At 44.6% G+C, this 15,879-nt stretch overlaps 1 protein-coding gene across 2 annotated transcripts in view; it reads right to left on the reverse strand.

Moving 5' to 3' along the window:
* Nucleotides 1-523: 523 nt before the first annotated feature.
* Nucleotides 524-15,879, reverse strand: part of LOC147453531 (selenium-binding protein 1-like) — a 64,770-nt gene continuing 49,414 nt past the window's right edge. For both annotated transcript variants that reach the window (XM_086515702.1, XM_086515701.1), the window contains exons 3-8: nt 6,348-6,543; nt 5,785-6,012; nt 2,484-2,715; nt 2,282-2,389; nt 1,927-2,199; nt 524-1,006 (exon numbers count right to left, since the gene is read on the reverse strand). In XM_086515702.1, coding sequence (XP_086371828.1) covers nt 725-1,006; nt 1,927-2,199; nt 2,282-2,389; nt 2,484-2,715; nt 5,785-6,012; nt 6,348-6,543 — 1,319 coding nt within the window. In that variant the 3' untranslated portion in view covers nt 524-724. The remainder of the gene's footprint in view (nt 1,007-1,926; nt 2,200-2,281; nt 2,390-2,483; nt 2,716-5,784; nt 6,013-6,347; nt 6,544-15,879) is intronic.

Raw genomic sequence — 15,879 nt, forward strand, 5'->3', positions numbered from 1 at the left:
CGGAAAACATTTCACCACTTGCAAGATCTCTGCCACATCAGTGCACGAAAGAACTACAGATAGCAACCAATCATTGGCTCCAAATCATTGACAATAGCAATCCTTTCCCTACACTTTTAAAGAAACACTCATTACATGACCTTAAACAACTTCATAGAGCACATCTATGATCCATGATTGATTATAGTATTGTGAAAGATTTTGCTTTGAGCTCCATTTTTATTAAACCAAAGAGCAGTGGTGCCACTCATTCATAACTTGCCCACAAATCATATCATTCATGATGATCAATAATCGAGTTCAGCCCCCTGGTAGCTCAGTTGGTCGAGCCTTCGTGATGCAAGAACTTGAGCGTGTGATGTGTATAGCAAGAGTGGTTGTCAATACACAGATATGTATAAAGTTCTCCCGACTACCTTCCCCGCACTGATCCAATCATTGGAATGGACAGAGGCAATAAAAAGTGGTTAACTATAAAGGTGCATGAAACTCATTTCCTTAACCTGATTAAAACACTGGAACCTCCTTTCAAAAGTATAATTTTACTTAACATATTTCACAGGTATAATTTCATTTTCAAAGGTATAATTTTACTTCACATATTTCAAATAATGTCAAAGAATTCAATCCTCATGAATTTCTCGAGTACCCAAAGATGACCTTATTTACATATAATGTACAGTATTGTCGATAGCAATCAGAAGTTTCATCTACATAACCGACTCTACACCCAGATGTCAGATGTGCAGTCCCCGCCCGGATAGCGCACCTCATGGGCAAGGGCAGGCCCACCTGGCTCCTTTCCAAAATCTACAAAAAAGTTCTCATTGATAGACAAGCCTCCTTTTTCTGTATCACAGTCAATTTGCAGCATATACGATCCTTGCGCAACAAGTTCAGGATAAAACTGCTTGTCCCAAGCACTAAACAAAGAATTGGTTGCATACAGGCGCTTTCCATCAAGGCTAAGCTGTATCATTTGCGGGCCTCCTCGCAATGGGCTTCCCTGGAATGCAATGAAGAGTAAAATTTAAGTCAGCAATTTCTTTAAAAGGAGACTGATAAGCAGTCCTTCAATTGTATATACACCAAGATGAATCCAGGATAAGCCCAGATTCATCTTTAAAGGCAAGTGTAAAAATCACTTATGATAGTCATCCACAAGACAGTAAAGCCATCAGCTCCATTCATGCACATTATTGACAAAATATGATAATCCCCACTAACAACATCAGTGCCCAATAGTGGGTGTCGAACAAGGTACCAATGCCCCACTAGTGAGTGTAGTCCTTCGTGATTGTGCTAAAATACATGTGCAAATGGTGTGCATTCATGGTGAGGCCAACACCCTTTTTAATCTTCTTCTCACATACTGACTACTCAATAAGAGACCTCAGTCATGACAAACTTTGAGCATACACCGTCCTAAAAGCTTTACTTGCACCAGGTCCTTTGGATCAAGGGCACTGCTCTAGCTTTTTCAAGCAGACAAGAAGGACATCTATTTGCTTGCCTACCTCCTCACTCACACATAACAGATGCATTACAAAATGCTTCTTAGTGCAGGAGAGACAGAATGAATTAGACGAAGGCCACACACACCTTACATGAACATCATGAACTTTTATAATGGAAGAAACTTTTTAGATACCAAAGCCTTGAACACAAGCCCCTACTATTTACACTAAATTTTCACTTTTCATCTTGAGTGTTTTGAAAGAATTAGCTTGATTTAAAATCATGGCCAGTCTACTCCTATCAACCAGTATCAATAAGAAAAATGATGCAAATATTGATAACCAATACTGCGTAAAAAATGCTCAGCATTGTTTATCACATAGTCAATGAAGTAGCATTTCAATGACAAAGCCTTGTAAAAGAAACAACTCAAACGGAGAGAGAAGAACAATTTACACGAATACACACCTTTATTGTTGGGAGCGGGGTCTGGAAAAGACTTCCATCCTCCTGAATTTTGAACACTTTGCTGCCTTGGAAGAAGACACCCCCTACCCACAACTGGCCCGTTAAAACCGGCTTTTCTGGATTTTCGATATTGTACTGCCGGATATCTCCATGGAGCCAATTCACAAAGTAGAGGTACTTATCATCCAAAGAGATGACAAGGTCCGTAATAAGTCCTGGCATTTCTGGTAATACCCAGTCCCTAACTTTGAGAGATGGAACTGCTATAGCAACCTGCACAAACGTTCATTAGATGTATAAATAGCACCAGAAATTGGTGTCAACAATCACCATTTACTCTCAAGCTTCTACATACATCATGATCCCAAGTTCCATCGTCAGTCTTGAAGAACCTAACCAACGTGCTGCTCAATGCACATGCCACGTATCCTGTTGCCTTTTCCGGATTATGTAAAAATCTCACCTGCTTAAATGTACTTCTGTCAGACTTCTTTTAACATTTTGTTCACAATATGATGATTCATCAGAAATTTCAAGCAAGCAAAAGAACTCATTACCTCCAACGGTATCAAGCCTGTGTTTCCAAGATCCAAAGTTTGCTTCAGTGTGGCACCTGGCCAATCATAAACAAAGAGATGGCGCCCATACAAGCCATCAGCAACATGTTGAGGGTTGAAACCCTTGGTAAAGGCAGAAGGAGATCCCCATGATGAGCTTATCATTGTCTTATGGCGAGGCTGATACCAAAAATCATATCCAAAGTTGGGACTGTGTCCTGGTTTCTCCCACCTGGAATCAAGCCAAACAGAGAGAGAAAAGTTCCATTTATCTTTCACAACCTTCAACTCAGCATTAGAAAAATGGGCCTGTCACCAATGTTCTTTAAAATGAGCCTGCAAATAGAGCAAGTACAAAACTGAGAAGTACCATTGGGCCAAAAGGCCAAAGACTAGGCAAAGACAAAATCACTGGATGCATGCAGCATATGTAATTCTGGATACAACTAAACATAAACAGCCCAAGGCCATGCGCTGGAAAGAACTGAAGGAGACTAGGGGAAAAACACTCTCTTAAAGAGAGTGAAAGTGCCCTGTCATCCTCGTAAGGGAGAGAATCGAGATGCCCCTTGATGTGAATGATGTCTCAATTAGGCCATACCTTGCAAGTGACTCTGCATATAAACCAACTAGTTTCTTGTTAAAAGCCTTCAAGTCAAAGGCATGACATGACCTACCTCAAAAGATGCGTTTGATTGACAATATCACCCACACATTTGCTTCTGTGGTGGTAGACTTCTGTATAACTGAAAGGAGAGCCACAACGTCGGAGCAAATAGATCCACGCGTCCTTGTCTCTATTACCTTGTATCTTGTGTGTCTTGTCTTGGGGCTAGGAGCATCACCAAGGCGCACAATGTAAGTAGAGCGTTGTAAACAGTACTCGTGGTTATTGTCTCTCTTTTGTGCGGTGTCTAACTATCTACTTCAAGTTTCACTCTCCCGTAGAAGCACTTGGTGATGTGTAGACACCCCTGGCTGCACCTTCATCTGTGTCTCAAGTGGCTGATCTAGCTGCTTAGATGGAAACTCTGGCTACAGTCCAAGTTCACTCCCATCTAGTGGTCTATAGAAGCTTCTCACTGCCTTCTACAACAGGTCTCTCCACCCTCCTGTAAACAAGAATGGGCTGTGACTGCCTCTTTCTTTGTCCATGCCAACTACTCTCAGTCGACTGCTCCTAGCTCCCACTCTCTAGTCTCTATCCTATGTTGCTCACAAAGCTGTACCGTTCTTTTGAGATCTGCTAGTTCTGATGAGATTGTCAGGATCAGGTTCTCCTATGAAGACTTGTCGCTGTGGCTGGGCCTCGTGACAATCTTTCACAAGGTGACCTCTCATATGGCATCTCAAGCACTAATTTGGTCTACCAGTTACCCCAAACCTCTGAGAGCGAATCTCCCCTTTCCACTCATAATCAATAGACTCACAAAAACCCACAGAGAAGCTACAACCTTTTATAGGAATGGGTCAGATATCTGCAACTGTAACGAGTACATAAAAAGAGTGATGAAGATAGATGTCATCTGATCCCAAAATGCCACACAACCCAAAATTTACGGTAACTCTGGAAAAGCAATTTTCACTGGAAACCTGGGAACCTGACAGCTATCCACAAAAACAGATATACCAAAATTCTCTTACCAGGAGTTTATACGAGTTAAAGAGTATTCTTTAAGTAGCAAAGATCCAAGTAGCTAAGCAACAGAGTGAGGATTGGTATTTATGATAGTGAGATAATTAATTGTTGTGTCATGTTTATCATCCGTTGCACCTAATGTTGCATTTTTCAGAACCCAAACTTTTTTTCACGTTCAAGTGTGGTTATTCCCGAATCCCCATGGACACTTCTTTCACTAAAAGAATTGAAAGACCTACCAACTAGAGTAAAGCCGTGCATCTTTAGAGCAAGCACTATGTACACAAGGTTGTAACCGTGGTACGCCAGCAAGAGGTGTTAGCACAATTGTTAAGAAGAAAATAGAGAGTAGCATTCATGTGTGTGCATAGCAAAGTGAGATTTGGCTCAAGTCAATTAGGTTCCAAGATGGAAAACTCATACAGCGAATCTTGAGATTAAGGTGAGTGACCACAAGTTCATAGGAGGGGTTTCCCTTAACGACAGAAAACTTGGATGATTGATTGCAATGAGAAGTCCATCTCCTTCTGCTAAGAAGTTGGCTTCCTGTTCAAAACAATCGCTAGTATAGTGTCCTAGTCTTCCACATCTATGAAAAATTACTTTTCTACATTCCACTTGCCCTCGTCCTCTTCCTCAAATTGTGGTGCTTCTTCCTCCTTTGAATCCTCCTTGATTGAAGAATACTGTCTCTTCATGTCACGCCCAAGATACATTGGCACCTTTGTTGGCACACATGTTTAATAGAGCCATATGCGAAGTCTTTCCTAAGAGTTGGATCACTAATGCCTTTTGCATACATAATAAACATTTCATTTCATTTAACCACCTGGATATCCATCATTGTATGCACGATTATGGTTTCCTTCGTCAACAGGGGAGGTTCATTGACACAAGGAAAGATACAACATCAGAAGCCTTCACCATCGAGAGGAATCACTTGTGATAGGGCATTGGCCCTTGGTCGAGCGAGACATACATGTCTACAAAGTAGAAGACCCAGACACCCCCATTTCCATCGGATCAGGACTATTCTTGAGTACCAAATGAGGCGGATGTCATAGAATCTCAACCAATAGAGATACATTTTCTGAGGGGGGCAACACTGCATTGAGATCTTGTATACTTCGGAGTATGGATGTGTTCCTTAGACAGTCGTTAGACTTTAGCTTTAGGTTTGTTTTTCATTTCTCTAAGAAAGACTATCATTGGGTGTATTGTTTTGGTCTCATAGGCCACATTGACCTTTCGAGACATTAGTATAGTTTCTTCTTGCTTACTCTCTGTGTCTGCCCGCATGCGTCTGTGTGTGCGCGGACGCATAGGTGTGTATTGTGCACATGTGTCTGTGCTGTTGTTGCTATGCATGTGTGCAAATTTAGAAAAAAAACCCTCGATAGTGCTCAAAACTAGAATACATTTTTCATAATGCAGATAAATGGATGGTTATGAAATTTGAATCATGATTGCTTTGCTAAAAATCTATTGTAAGGCTTGTAACTGCATATATTGGAAATTGTCAGAGTATTTGACTGATGTAAAATTGCGTATATCAAGACCATAGATATTCCTCCACAAACAGATTAGGGGTATGTGCGTGTGGGTTTTAATTGAGACAAAGGGAAAGGAAAGGGGGGGGGGGGGGGAAGGGCGCATACTAACCTTCCTTGAACTTCAAAGTTGGAATTCAATAAGAGAAACCCAGCTCCCTCAGCATTGCCATCCTTGTCACCAAGGCAAGATATCATGATTGCTCCATCGGCTAAGCAATGGGCTGTGTGAGGAAATGCCATGCCCGTCTTTGTTATGATTTCTTCAGGCTCCACCACCTTGTGCAGGCTTGGAGCTATTGGATTCTTCCCAGTGTCAACAACATAAACTCTAGTTGATCTGTACCAAACATAAGAAAGACCATAATTGGCAATAAAACATATACAAATGCCTAAACCAGTGTACCTCCATTTTGCATGGATAACTAAGTAACAATGTGATTCATGGATGAGTTGTGTATGTAGGTGTGTGTGCGCACGCATGCCTTCAGAGGTGTGCATGTGTGTGTGAGAGCGCACGGCGCACGCATGTGAGCACTCGCCCAGAATTCCCATTTAATTGGATATTGCATACATATGTGAATCAGACAAAGAAGCCTGCAAATCAAGCACATTTTGACCGTGAATCAATCGTATGCTTTGGTAGATAGCTGATAAGGCCAAGAGGGAGCTTACACAAGGGAAGGGAGGATGAGGAATCGCCGCTGTGCAGAAGCATCTCCATGGCAGGAACTGCATGCGTTCCAGCCTGTATGGTGCAGTTCATCCTCCAAATGGCTCACAGGCAACCTGTGAATAATCTGTGAATATGTGGGTGAATTGGGATCTGCATCCACTGTTGCTAAGTAATCTGGACTTCCTTTTCCAGTCCCTACACATTCCATTCATAATCATGATATGCACAATTGAGCAGTCAAACAATTGGACCTAATTTCTAATGGAAGACAACATCTATTTTCAAATTTTTAGAGGGACATACACAAGAGGAGCTTGGAGCTCCCTGGGCCGACCATGGGCACAGACAAACCTACCAACCATAGTGGCATAGCCACCATCCTGTAGTATCCACTAACCGGGGTATTGCTCGAGGATGTAGGCAAAAGACCGTGCATACGATACCACCAACCTCGTGCTGACCTAGCCTCACACGCTCTCCTGTAGCACTTTGCCAGTGGTGCGTCATGCATGTCACAAATGAGACCTCTGGCCTCCATGTGACCTGCACGCTTTTTGCTGTGTATCCCACCTGCTACAAAGAGTGCAGAAACTCCAACCGGATATCAATCAAGGTAGTAGATGTATGGGAAGGCTGTGAGCCCAGTATATGAGCACAGCAAGGCTGCAAGCCTTCCACATAATTCATGACGTGACACAAGAAATCACAGCAAAGACTTGTTGCACAGTAGAAGGAAGCATATCAAGAGACCCTCCTCTGTAGCTCAAAGCCATAAGCATCAAGAACAAATTTGTAGGCGATCCCTCATATAAAGTATGTGACCCGGAAATGTCTATAGCAAGGCAACAGGCCCCCACATCACAAACCCGTCATGAATACCAACTCTGATAAGCAAACAACACACTGATCGCCAGATTGGCTATGCATATGGGCATATCGAAGAACAATGGCATACTGACTCATCCTGTTGTGTGTCACAAAGTTGACGTGTTGGATCATGGCGCTCAATGGCAGTCCTTGCTTTGTTGCCCAGATAACTGTTTCAGCTTTGCTAGGCTATGGTGCACTTCTCAAAATCTTTTGGCTTTTTGGGGGATGTCACAAAGTGATGACGTGGCATGCCCAACTCGAAAGAAATGGCCGAGACGAAGAACAGAGGAAGTTCAAAATCCAAAAAGTATGGCCGAGGGACCCCATGAAAGGCTTTCACCCGAAATTCTTTACTTTACTATAGAGACACACACAGAGAACTTTGCAAAGTTAACCTGCAACGGGAATTAACACTTGAAACACACACACACGGCTCGGAAGCTAGAATGCTCTGAGCATACGCTGACAACCTGTAGGCCCCAAAATTGGCGCCCCTTTCGGTATTTCTTTATACTCTAAGAGGGTAAATTACAAGAAGAGTCCTGGGAATTCTTTACCTGTATCCAGCTAGGTACCACCTGTTCTGGCGAAATTTCGGCAACATAACAACCCCAAAACTTGCCCGAAACCAATTCCCCTGCTGGAACTCACTTCCACTGACATAAGGCCTCTGATTTCTGACCAAAAACGGTAAATTCAGCACGCTGTATTCACTGGTTTTTGCCCTGTTTTCAGCCCTAAACAGTCCCTGAACTATCCTCTAGCAGTGGGGCACTGATCCTAATGGTTTTGGCATCCGTATGGCTGAAAAACAGTCCAAATTCAGCGCATAACCAGCACTGAAAACACACCTGTACGGTGAGGTTATCACCCTCACCGGTGCCTGCTTTTGTAGCAGCAGTTAGCTACTCATGTTCTTGCTCAGAGAGGCTCTTACCTTAGCAAAAACGCAAATAGCCACACAGTTGTACATGAGTCAAATGAAGAGCCCTCTTGTGGGGCATCACATTACTGCACGTAGAGGAGAGAGAAATGAAATGAAATGAAATGTTATATTAACGTCTTCAAAAGGCCAAAATGACCTATGAGACCAAATTGATACAAAGTGGTGAATCTGTTACAATGTCTGGGTACCTTAGTACTAAAGTACTAGGTGTGAAAAGTGTGAAAGTGAATGTGCAAAACTAAATACAAAGTATTAAATAAACTTCTTAGGAGCATTCTGGGTGTCTGGCTAGAATGCTTTTAATCCTTTGTTGTAGTCTCCTCCGGTGAAGTGTGCTTCTGCCTCTTGGTCTTGGTCGTCTCGATTTCCTAAGCTCAATCGCTCTGTCAATTAGGGTGCCTTTGGTATGAATGTGGGTACTCCTTTGTGTTGGCTGCTGGCCTCCTACTTCCCCTTCCACTCCTGCTTCACTCGATCCGAAGAAATCTGTGATCTGCCTCTGAGGCTGTAGTGCTCTTTGTCTTCTCATTAGATTATCCCTGTGCCGATGTAGTTCCAGTAGGTACAAGCCTAAGCATCTTTGATCTTGGTATTGCATGATTCTATCTAGAGGTCCAAAGCCTTCTTTAAAGAGGCAGTGAAAACGCCCACGTATCTCGTAGTATACTGTGCAGTGGCATATGTAGTGTAATTCTGTCTCCGGCTCCATTCCGCATAACTTGCAAATTCTGCTTTCAGGTGGGATTCCCCTAAATCTGCCAAATTCAATTTCCAACTGGTGTGAGGATGTACGAATCTGACCAATAGCACATCTCAAACCATGAGACAGGTGGGTATCCATGTAACTCGGGCGAATCACAAATCCATCTTCAGATAGTTGTAGGAAGTTTTCTTTGTAGTCGGCCATCTTCGTGCCCAGTTCTTGTGTAGGGTCTACCCATGTCCTCTTAGTATCCAACTGTATAAGATCCTGTCGGATGATTTTATTAATCTCCATCCGTGTAATTGCCAGTGATGGAGCCTCAAGTGAGTATTGGAAGGGGGGTAATCTTTCGATACTGAACCCGTGTCTCTGAAACCACGATGACAGTTGCGCATACCAGCATGATGTATCCCCTTTCATTGCCAATTGTCGAGAGGATTCGAGGGCCAATCTAGTATATCGGCAGTTATTTGTATCCCACAAACCATGCACAAAGGACACTGATCTGGTAAGAGCTTCAATTTCTATCGGAGGGGACGCTAGTTCCGCTCAGGTAATCGCGTGTGGTACGGAGGCCTTGGCTCTAATCAATCGGGAAATCATAGATACCAAAGGTCTCTCCATTGACTTCCAATTATCCTGATCCACAGATGGTCCCCAAATCTGGACCCCATAAAGCATAACCGAAGCCACCATAGTATCAAAGAGCCACAGTTTTGTTCGTGATTCCTGAAACTGCACTTGTGAACACATCCTCTCCAACCCTCCCAAGGCCGCAAAGGCTCTAGATAATCTAGCATCCGCTGCTTTCTTAAGAGTAAACTTCGGTCCTGCAAATACCACCCCAAGGTATGTGTATGCATCTGTGTACTCTACTGTATCCTGGCCATATGCAAATGTAGGTGCCGATCTCCTAACCCACTGCGGTGTGGTGTTATACACCATAACTTTGGTTTTACCCAAGTTTACCGACAGTCCACTGTCCTCTGCGAATTTATGTAAAGCATCTAGCTGCCTTTGCATTCCATCTGGTGATTCTGCTATCAATACAATATCATCTGCATACAACAGCAAAGGGATCCATGACCCTGCAAGTTGAGCACCTCTGTCACCTTCTCTCTCAATGTAATCTGATACCTCATCGATGTACATACCAAATAAAGTAGGGGACAGTGGGCATCCCTGCTTTACTCCAACGGTGGAATGAACAACGTCGGAATCCCCTTCTGGAGTACGTACATAACCAGTTACTGATCCGTATAAGGCCATGATCCCCCAAATAATCTCTTTGGGGACCCCTAACTCTTGCATCCTACGCATCAGTCTGGCCCTTGGTACTGTATCAAAAGCTTTCCGAAAATCCACAAAGCAACAATACATCCTTCTCCCGTTTGCTCTTCCTTCCTCAATAATGGCTCTGAGCGTAAGAATATGATCTAAAGTGGAATAACCCCTTCTGAATCCAGCTTGTCCTGGTGCCCTCATTCTTTGCCCATCTACTCAATTTTTGTTCAAGAATGGATGCGTACAGTCGGGTCAAAGTGTGACCTACCATAATGGTACGGTAGTTCCCGGGTATCATAGGATCCCCTGACTTGAAAATAGGTACGATAGTAGATAATTTCCAAGATTCAGGGAATCCTTCACACATAACCCGATTAAACAGACGAGCAAGGACTTCTCAAAGTAGATCCCTAGCATGGATCAGATGTTCTGCTACTAAACCCTCATGATCATATGCTCTTCTTGTCTTCATCTTATCAATGGCTTTTTCCACCATTTCCGTAGTAAAGAAAGTACTAGTAGCAGGGCATGGCTCTAGCGGATCTGGTAATGGAGGCTGTCCAGATACCATATATAATGATGTTACATATTGACCCCAGATCTCAGGAGAAGTGATCGTCGGATGCAGTGAGTGCTCGCGAAATAAGCGCCAGGCCTCATGTGAGTCCTGACTCAAGAAGAGCTGATATAAATCCTTCTCCAGTTTGGCTAAAAATGCCCTTTTCTTGTGACGTACTATACGCCGAAGAGCAATCCGAGACTGCTTATATGTGATGATCCCAAGTGTAAGCTCTTTCTGGACTTGGGTTCTCGTCTCTCTGCATTCCTCATCATACCAACTGTTTTGAGGCGTGTTCCCAGATCGTCTCTTCTGATCAGGTTGAGTATGTGGGTATGCCTCTTGTGCTGCTCCATGTAGTATCTCTGTTAATTGAGAAGTAATCTCCTCTACAGTATATACTGGCTCGGCTGCCCACATCCTATTATAGATCTTTTCCACATAGACTGAATCAGTTTCAGGCGTGAAAGTATATCTTGTGTGTGTCTTCTTCCTTTGTACTTGAGAGGCATTGTATTGAAAGGAGATTGATAAGGTCAATAGAGCATGATCCACTACAATCCCAACCGGCCTGGGTCCCACCATAAAGTCCTTGATACTAGAAATAAAGCTTGGTGAAGTCATGACATAATCCACTGTACTAGCCCCATGCCTGTGTGGGAAGCATGTGAATCCCCCAGATAACGGGAAATTCTCTAGACCATTAAGTATGGCCAAACCATGTATAGTTGCCATCTCCATGAGATGTCTCCCATATTCAGTGTGTTCTTTATCTTGTGAGTTTCTAGTAAGCCCTCTCTGTGATAAATCCACTTCTCTGAGCATTTCCTCAGAAGTATCATAGAATACTGCTTGAGAGTTGGCCGTTCTGGCATTAAAGTCTCCTAAGAGAACGATGTCTCCATCTCTAGAGAACTCCCATATGTCATTATTCAATATGGAGAAAGGGGATTGTCCTTTAGGTGAGGAGTAGACTGAGGTACTCGGAGGGAAGTAGCATATAGCGATATATAGAAATCTACCTGTCTCGGCTCTCATTCTCACCCACATATACCTTGCTTGCTCATCTTTCCTGATAATCTGTAGTAGTGGTTTCAACTCCTCTTTAAATAAGACTGCTACTCCTCCTGAACCCCGGCTACCCTGTAGAGATCTCTTGTCTGGTCGACCAGCTGTTTCCCATAAATAACCCTTCACATGTGGCATACGTTGTCCCGGTATCTGGTGTGTCTCTGAGTAGAAAACTATGTCTCTGTCCCTAAAGCTGTCTTCAAAGGCACCTACATCAAGCCTATATGATCCATTACAATTCCACGCCGCTATCCGGAGCATCGCCCCATACATCTCACACCGTCATGATGAGCGCTTTTCCAGAACCACTACCTTCCCTCCTCTATAAAAGGCGATTTTCCCCTTTTCTCTTGCTGCCCTGATCTCTGGCATCAACTCTTGCATGTGTGCCACTTGTGCCAATGTAAGGTCATCTCCCAGGAAAATACCGGTTTTCTTAAGAGTTGGCCTCTTCTTTAGAAATTCTTTCCTTATTTCTATATTCGGGAAGCGGAGAATAAGTGCCCTATCCTTTACGTTTCCCTTCTCATCGGTTCCTTTCTTGCCCACTCTCCATGCACTTGTGTGAGTGGGTTCTGTGATGCCCATGCGTTGTATCAGTTCCTTCACTTCTTCATCTACATTCTCTTTGTCTTTGACTCCTGTGACCCGCACATGCAGAGCCCGAGTCTTCCTTTTCTGCTCTTCCTCAATGGTCATATTAATGATGGTGGAGGTAGGTGTGGTCTCGGGCATCTGGGCCTTCCCTTTCTTCGCATCCTCAATCCATTTCTCTGCTTCATCAACCTTTTCTTGTGTCTTAAAAAGACGTTCCGCCCATGAGGATGCCGTTTTCGATTTCTGTTCATCTCCTTCCCGTAGAGTTTTCATCTGATCCTTCATGTCCTCGAGCTCCTTCAACACCGAAGGTTGGTCGTCTCCCTTCTCCTTAGTTGCAGATTTGCAAGCCGCCAGTTCTCCTTTTAGCTCCTCGATTATTGCATCTTTTTCCCCCATTTGCTTTTCCATATTTGTTCTCCATGCTTCAAAACTTGCTGATGCCTCATCGATTTTCTTTTGCATAACGCATTCTGTTACACTTACTTCGGCCTTGATTAGGTTTCGTAATTCCGTTTTCAAGATCTGACTCTCCTCATTCTGTATCCCCCGGATCTCTCTCCTTAGTTCTCTCATCATGTCTCCATACATGGAGTTCCTGTAGCTCTCAGCGCTCGCGTGCATTTCTTTCCTGATGTCATCTCTCATGTAGTTTAGCTCTGATTTGAGCATCACCTGGACCTTCTCCATCATTCGTTCATCATGTATCTTGGACGTTTTCCCCACTCGTAATGATCCTAGTGATAGTATAGTATCTCTGTTACTCCGCTTGAAAGTAGCCGTTGTTTTTTTTGGGGTGGTGTAGCTATCTACACCCGACCCTTCCTCTTCGGTAGGCGGATCCATCGAACCCGGGCCCCAAATGTGGGGTAAGGTACTAGGGTGGGGGACAGAGAATAGGGCCTGCTCGCTCGACGCGTAGGAGGACCAGCTTGCGTATGGGAGAGAGAGAGAGAGAGAGAGAGAGACACGTGTGAACCCACTTCCCGGGCAAGCCAAATTTACCTTAGGCTTAAGAGTTTCTTTAAAACTTGAGCTATTGACTTCCTACACGTAGATGAAGGGACCTGCTACGCGTAGTACTGCCGAGCACCCTGCAGCCCTGCGCGTGCTCTGTTGCCTCTGTTGTTCTGCGCGCCACCTCTGGTCTACTCTGCGCCACCTACTGCGCGCGATACAGCTCCAACGCCGTGTCCTGATTCCCTTGCAATCAGCACGAACTGTGTTCAGCCCCCGCTGGTCTGCCGCGCCCCCTACTTGCACCTATGCCCTGCATCAGAACTCCCTTGCCCCCTCTGCTGCTGGTTCCCCATCAGTGCCATCGCCGAGCCCCCTGCTGCCGCGTAGGAGATGCCCGCATAGAGAGAGAGAGAGAGAGAGGGGACATTGAGCTTGGGACCACTTCTCAGAACACCAACTGTAAGGTGTAAGGTGTGCAGGTGTCACCAGGAGGTGTATTTTTCATGTTGCCTTCCGTAAATAAGTACTAGATATTTTTATTTATTTTTATTTTTACTTGTTTTCCCCGGAACCCTTGAAAAGGTGCAAGTGGACATTGCATGGCCAGTGTGAAACGGCTGCGGCCGAATAGGTTTCTCACAGCGGAAGTCTGGGTCGGTCAGTCTGGGACTGGTCGGGCCAGTTAGCACTGAATTCTGATGAGTATGGAAGCCTGTGTGCGCCAAATGAAGTCTGGGCCACTCGGAAAGTCACTTATAACTTTATAAGTCAGTGGGAACTAGAGAATTAACTCAAGAGGGGTAAACTAGACACATGGCGGTTCCAGGTGGATTTTCCACTTCCATCAGCAAGAGGGGGCGCCCAATTTGAGAGAGGAGGCTGATTTTTGCATCAAGTGAGCTACAGTGTGTGTGTGAGTAGTGGGTGCAGGTCTACAGCTTTAATGGAAAGCTTGCCTTCTCCTCTGTCTCATGTAGCGCGATGACTTGCTCTCGTGCATCTCTCCCCCTTTTTGGCACATATGGTAATGCCCCACTAGTTGGGCTATTCAGATGAACATGTACAGTTCTGGGGGTTTATGCGCGTTTGCCAAGGCAAGAGCCTTCTGAACAGGAACCGGATTAGCTAATTGCTAATCCCCCACAAGTACGCACAGTTCCATTGCGAAAGATTGCGAGTTTGGAGAGTTTTCTCGCGTGAAAACTCGTCCAATTCATAGGGGAACTGTCCCATTGCGTGCGGGAGCCCTTGGGACACGCGTAGGCGTGTTCACTCCGCTAAAAACGATCCGAAACAACGAATTACAGCCTGCTGTGTTTTTCTGCAGGTTTAGGGTTTCGCACCTAAACTGCAAGGGAACCCCGGGGGAGCCTCGTGAGAGCCTTGGGATGCGTGTACAAGCTTTTGGGCACCCGGCAGTGAAAAACAGGGAATTAGAGCCCGCTGAATTTCTGTGACAGCTCACCAGAAAGCTTCCAGATAGCGAGGGAATCCGTCCTAGACACGTGCTTTTGACCTACAGGGGTTTTTGCGCCGTTATGCTGCCAAAATCAGGCCGAAAACCTGCATTTTCAGCCCTCGCCAAGTTTGGACAGCTTTGTGAAAGCTTGTGCGAAGTGGTCGGATCGTCTACCTTAATTTGAATTAAGAAATACCAAAAGGGGTCTTTGGGGCCTACAGGGTGTCGGTCTCGTGTGCGCAGTGACATTCTAGTCGCTGGACGCAACTGTGTTCTCTTCCCTTCTCAGTGCTCTGTGTAAAGTTAACAGGTAATTGAAATAGTACCGCCCTCTACGTTGTACAGGCCAGTTATATGGTTCCAATGACGGGATAGTCACTTTTTCTTCAAAAAGTGCAACGTGGATTGTTGTGGGTGAAAGCAACACAGAGCTTGTCGTTATGGCAGAGAAGAGAGACCAAGTACCTGAAGAGGGATCTTCCTCACATGGCACGGAGAAAGTTCCTTCAACTCTTCAAGAAGAGGACAGGTTGTTTAGAACTCAACTGCGTTGCTGCATGGACATGTTTCAGCAGTTGGCTAACAACCCAAGGATGCAGGAGTTCTTACAGGCTCCGACACAGGGTTTTCAGCCTCCTACACAGGGCATGACTGAGCCGTTGCAGGAAAAGGAGATTTCCAATGCGCACAGGACTCATGATGCTCGAGGGAAAGCCCATGTGATTGAGCAACTAGCGGTGTCCAATGATCCAAAGCAACTTGCTTTAGCTGGACAAGAACCGTTTGTGAATGGTCAAGGGAGTAATGAATACGCTATGCGTCAGACCCTTCCCTTACCTAATACTTATCTTGGTTATTTTGGAGGTGGTTCAATGTTTCAAGCTATGGCTGGACCTTCCACAGGTTATATGCCAGGGAATGTGTTCGGGACAATGCAAACAGGCATGGGTAACCCTATGTACGCGAACATGGGTGTCCAACCAGGTTTTCAGGGTGCCTATGGCCAATTTCGAGTGCCTGGAACACAATTTGGTATGGCTGGTTTTTCGCAGCCATACGTACCAAATGCAGATACCACAGGT

This window comes from Adiantum capillus-veneris, chromosome 7 (assembly GCF_014529385.1).
Source record: "Adiantum capillus-veneris isolate H3 chromosome 7, ASM1452938v2, whole genome shotgun sequence".
In the NCBI taxonomy this organism is placed as follows: domain Eukaryota; kingdom Viridiplantae; phylum Streptophyta; class Polypodiopsida; order Polypodiales; family Pteridaceae; genus Adiantum; species Adiantum capillus-veneris.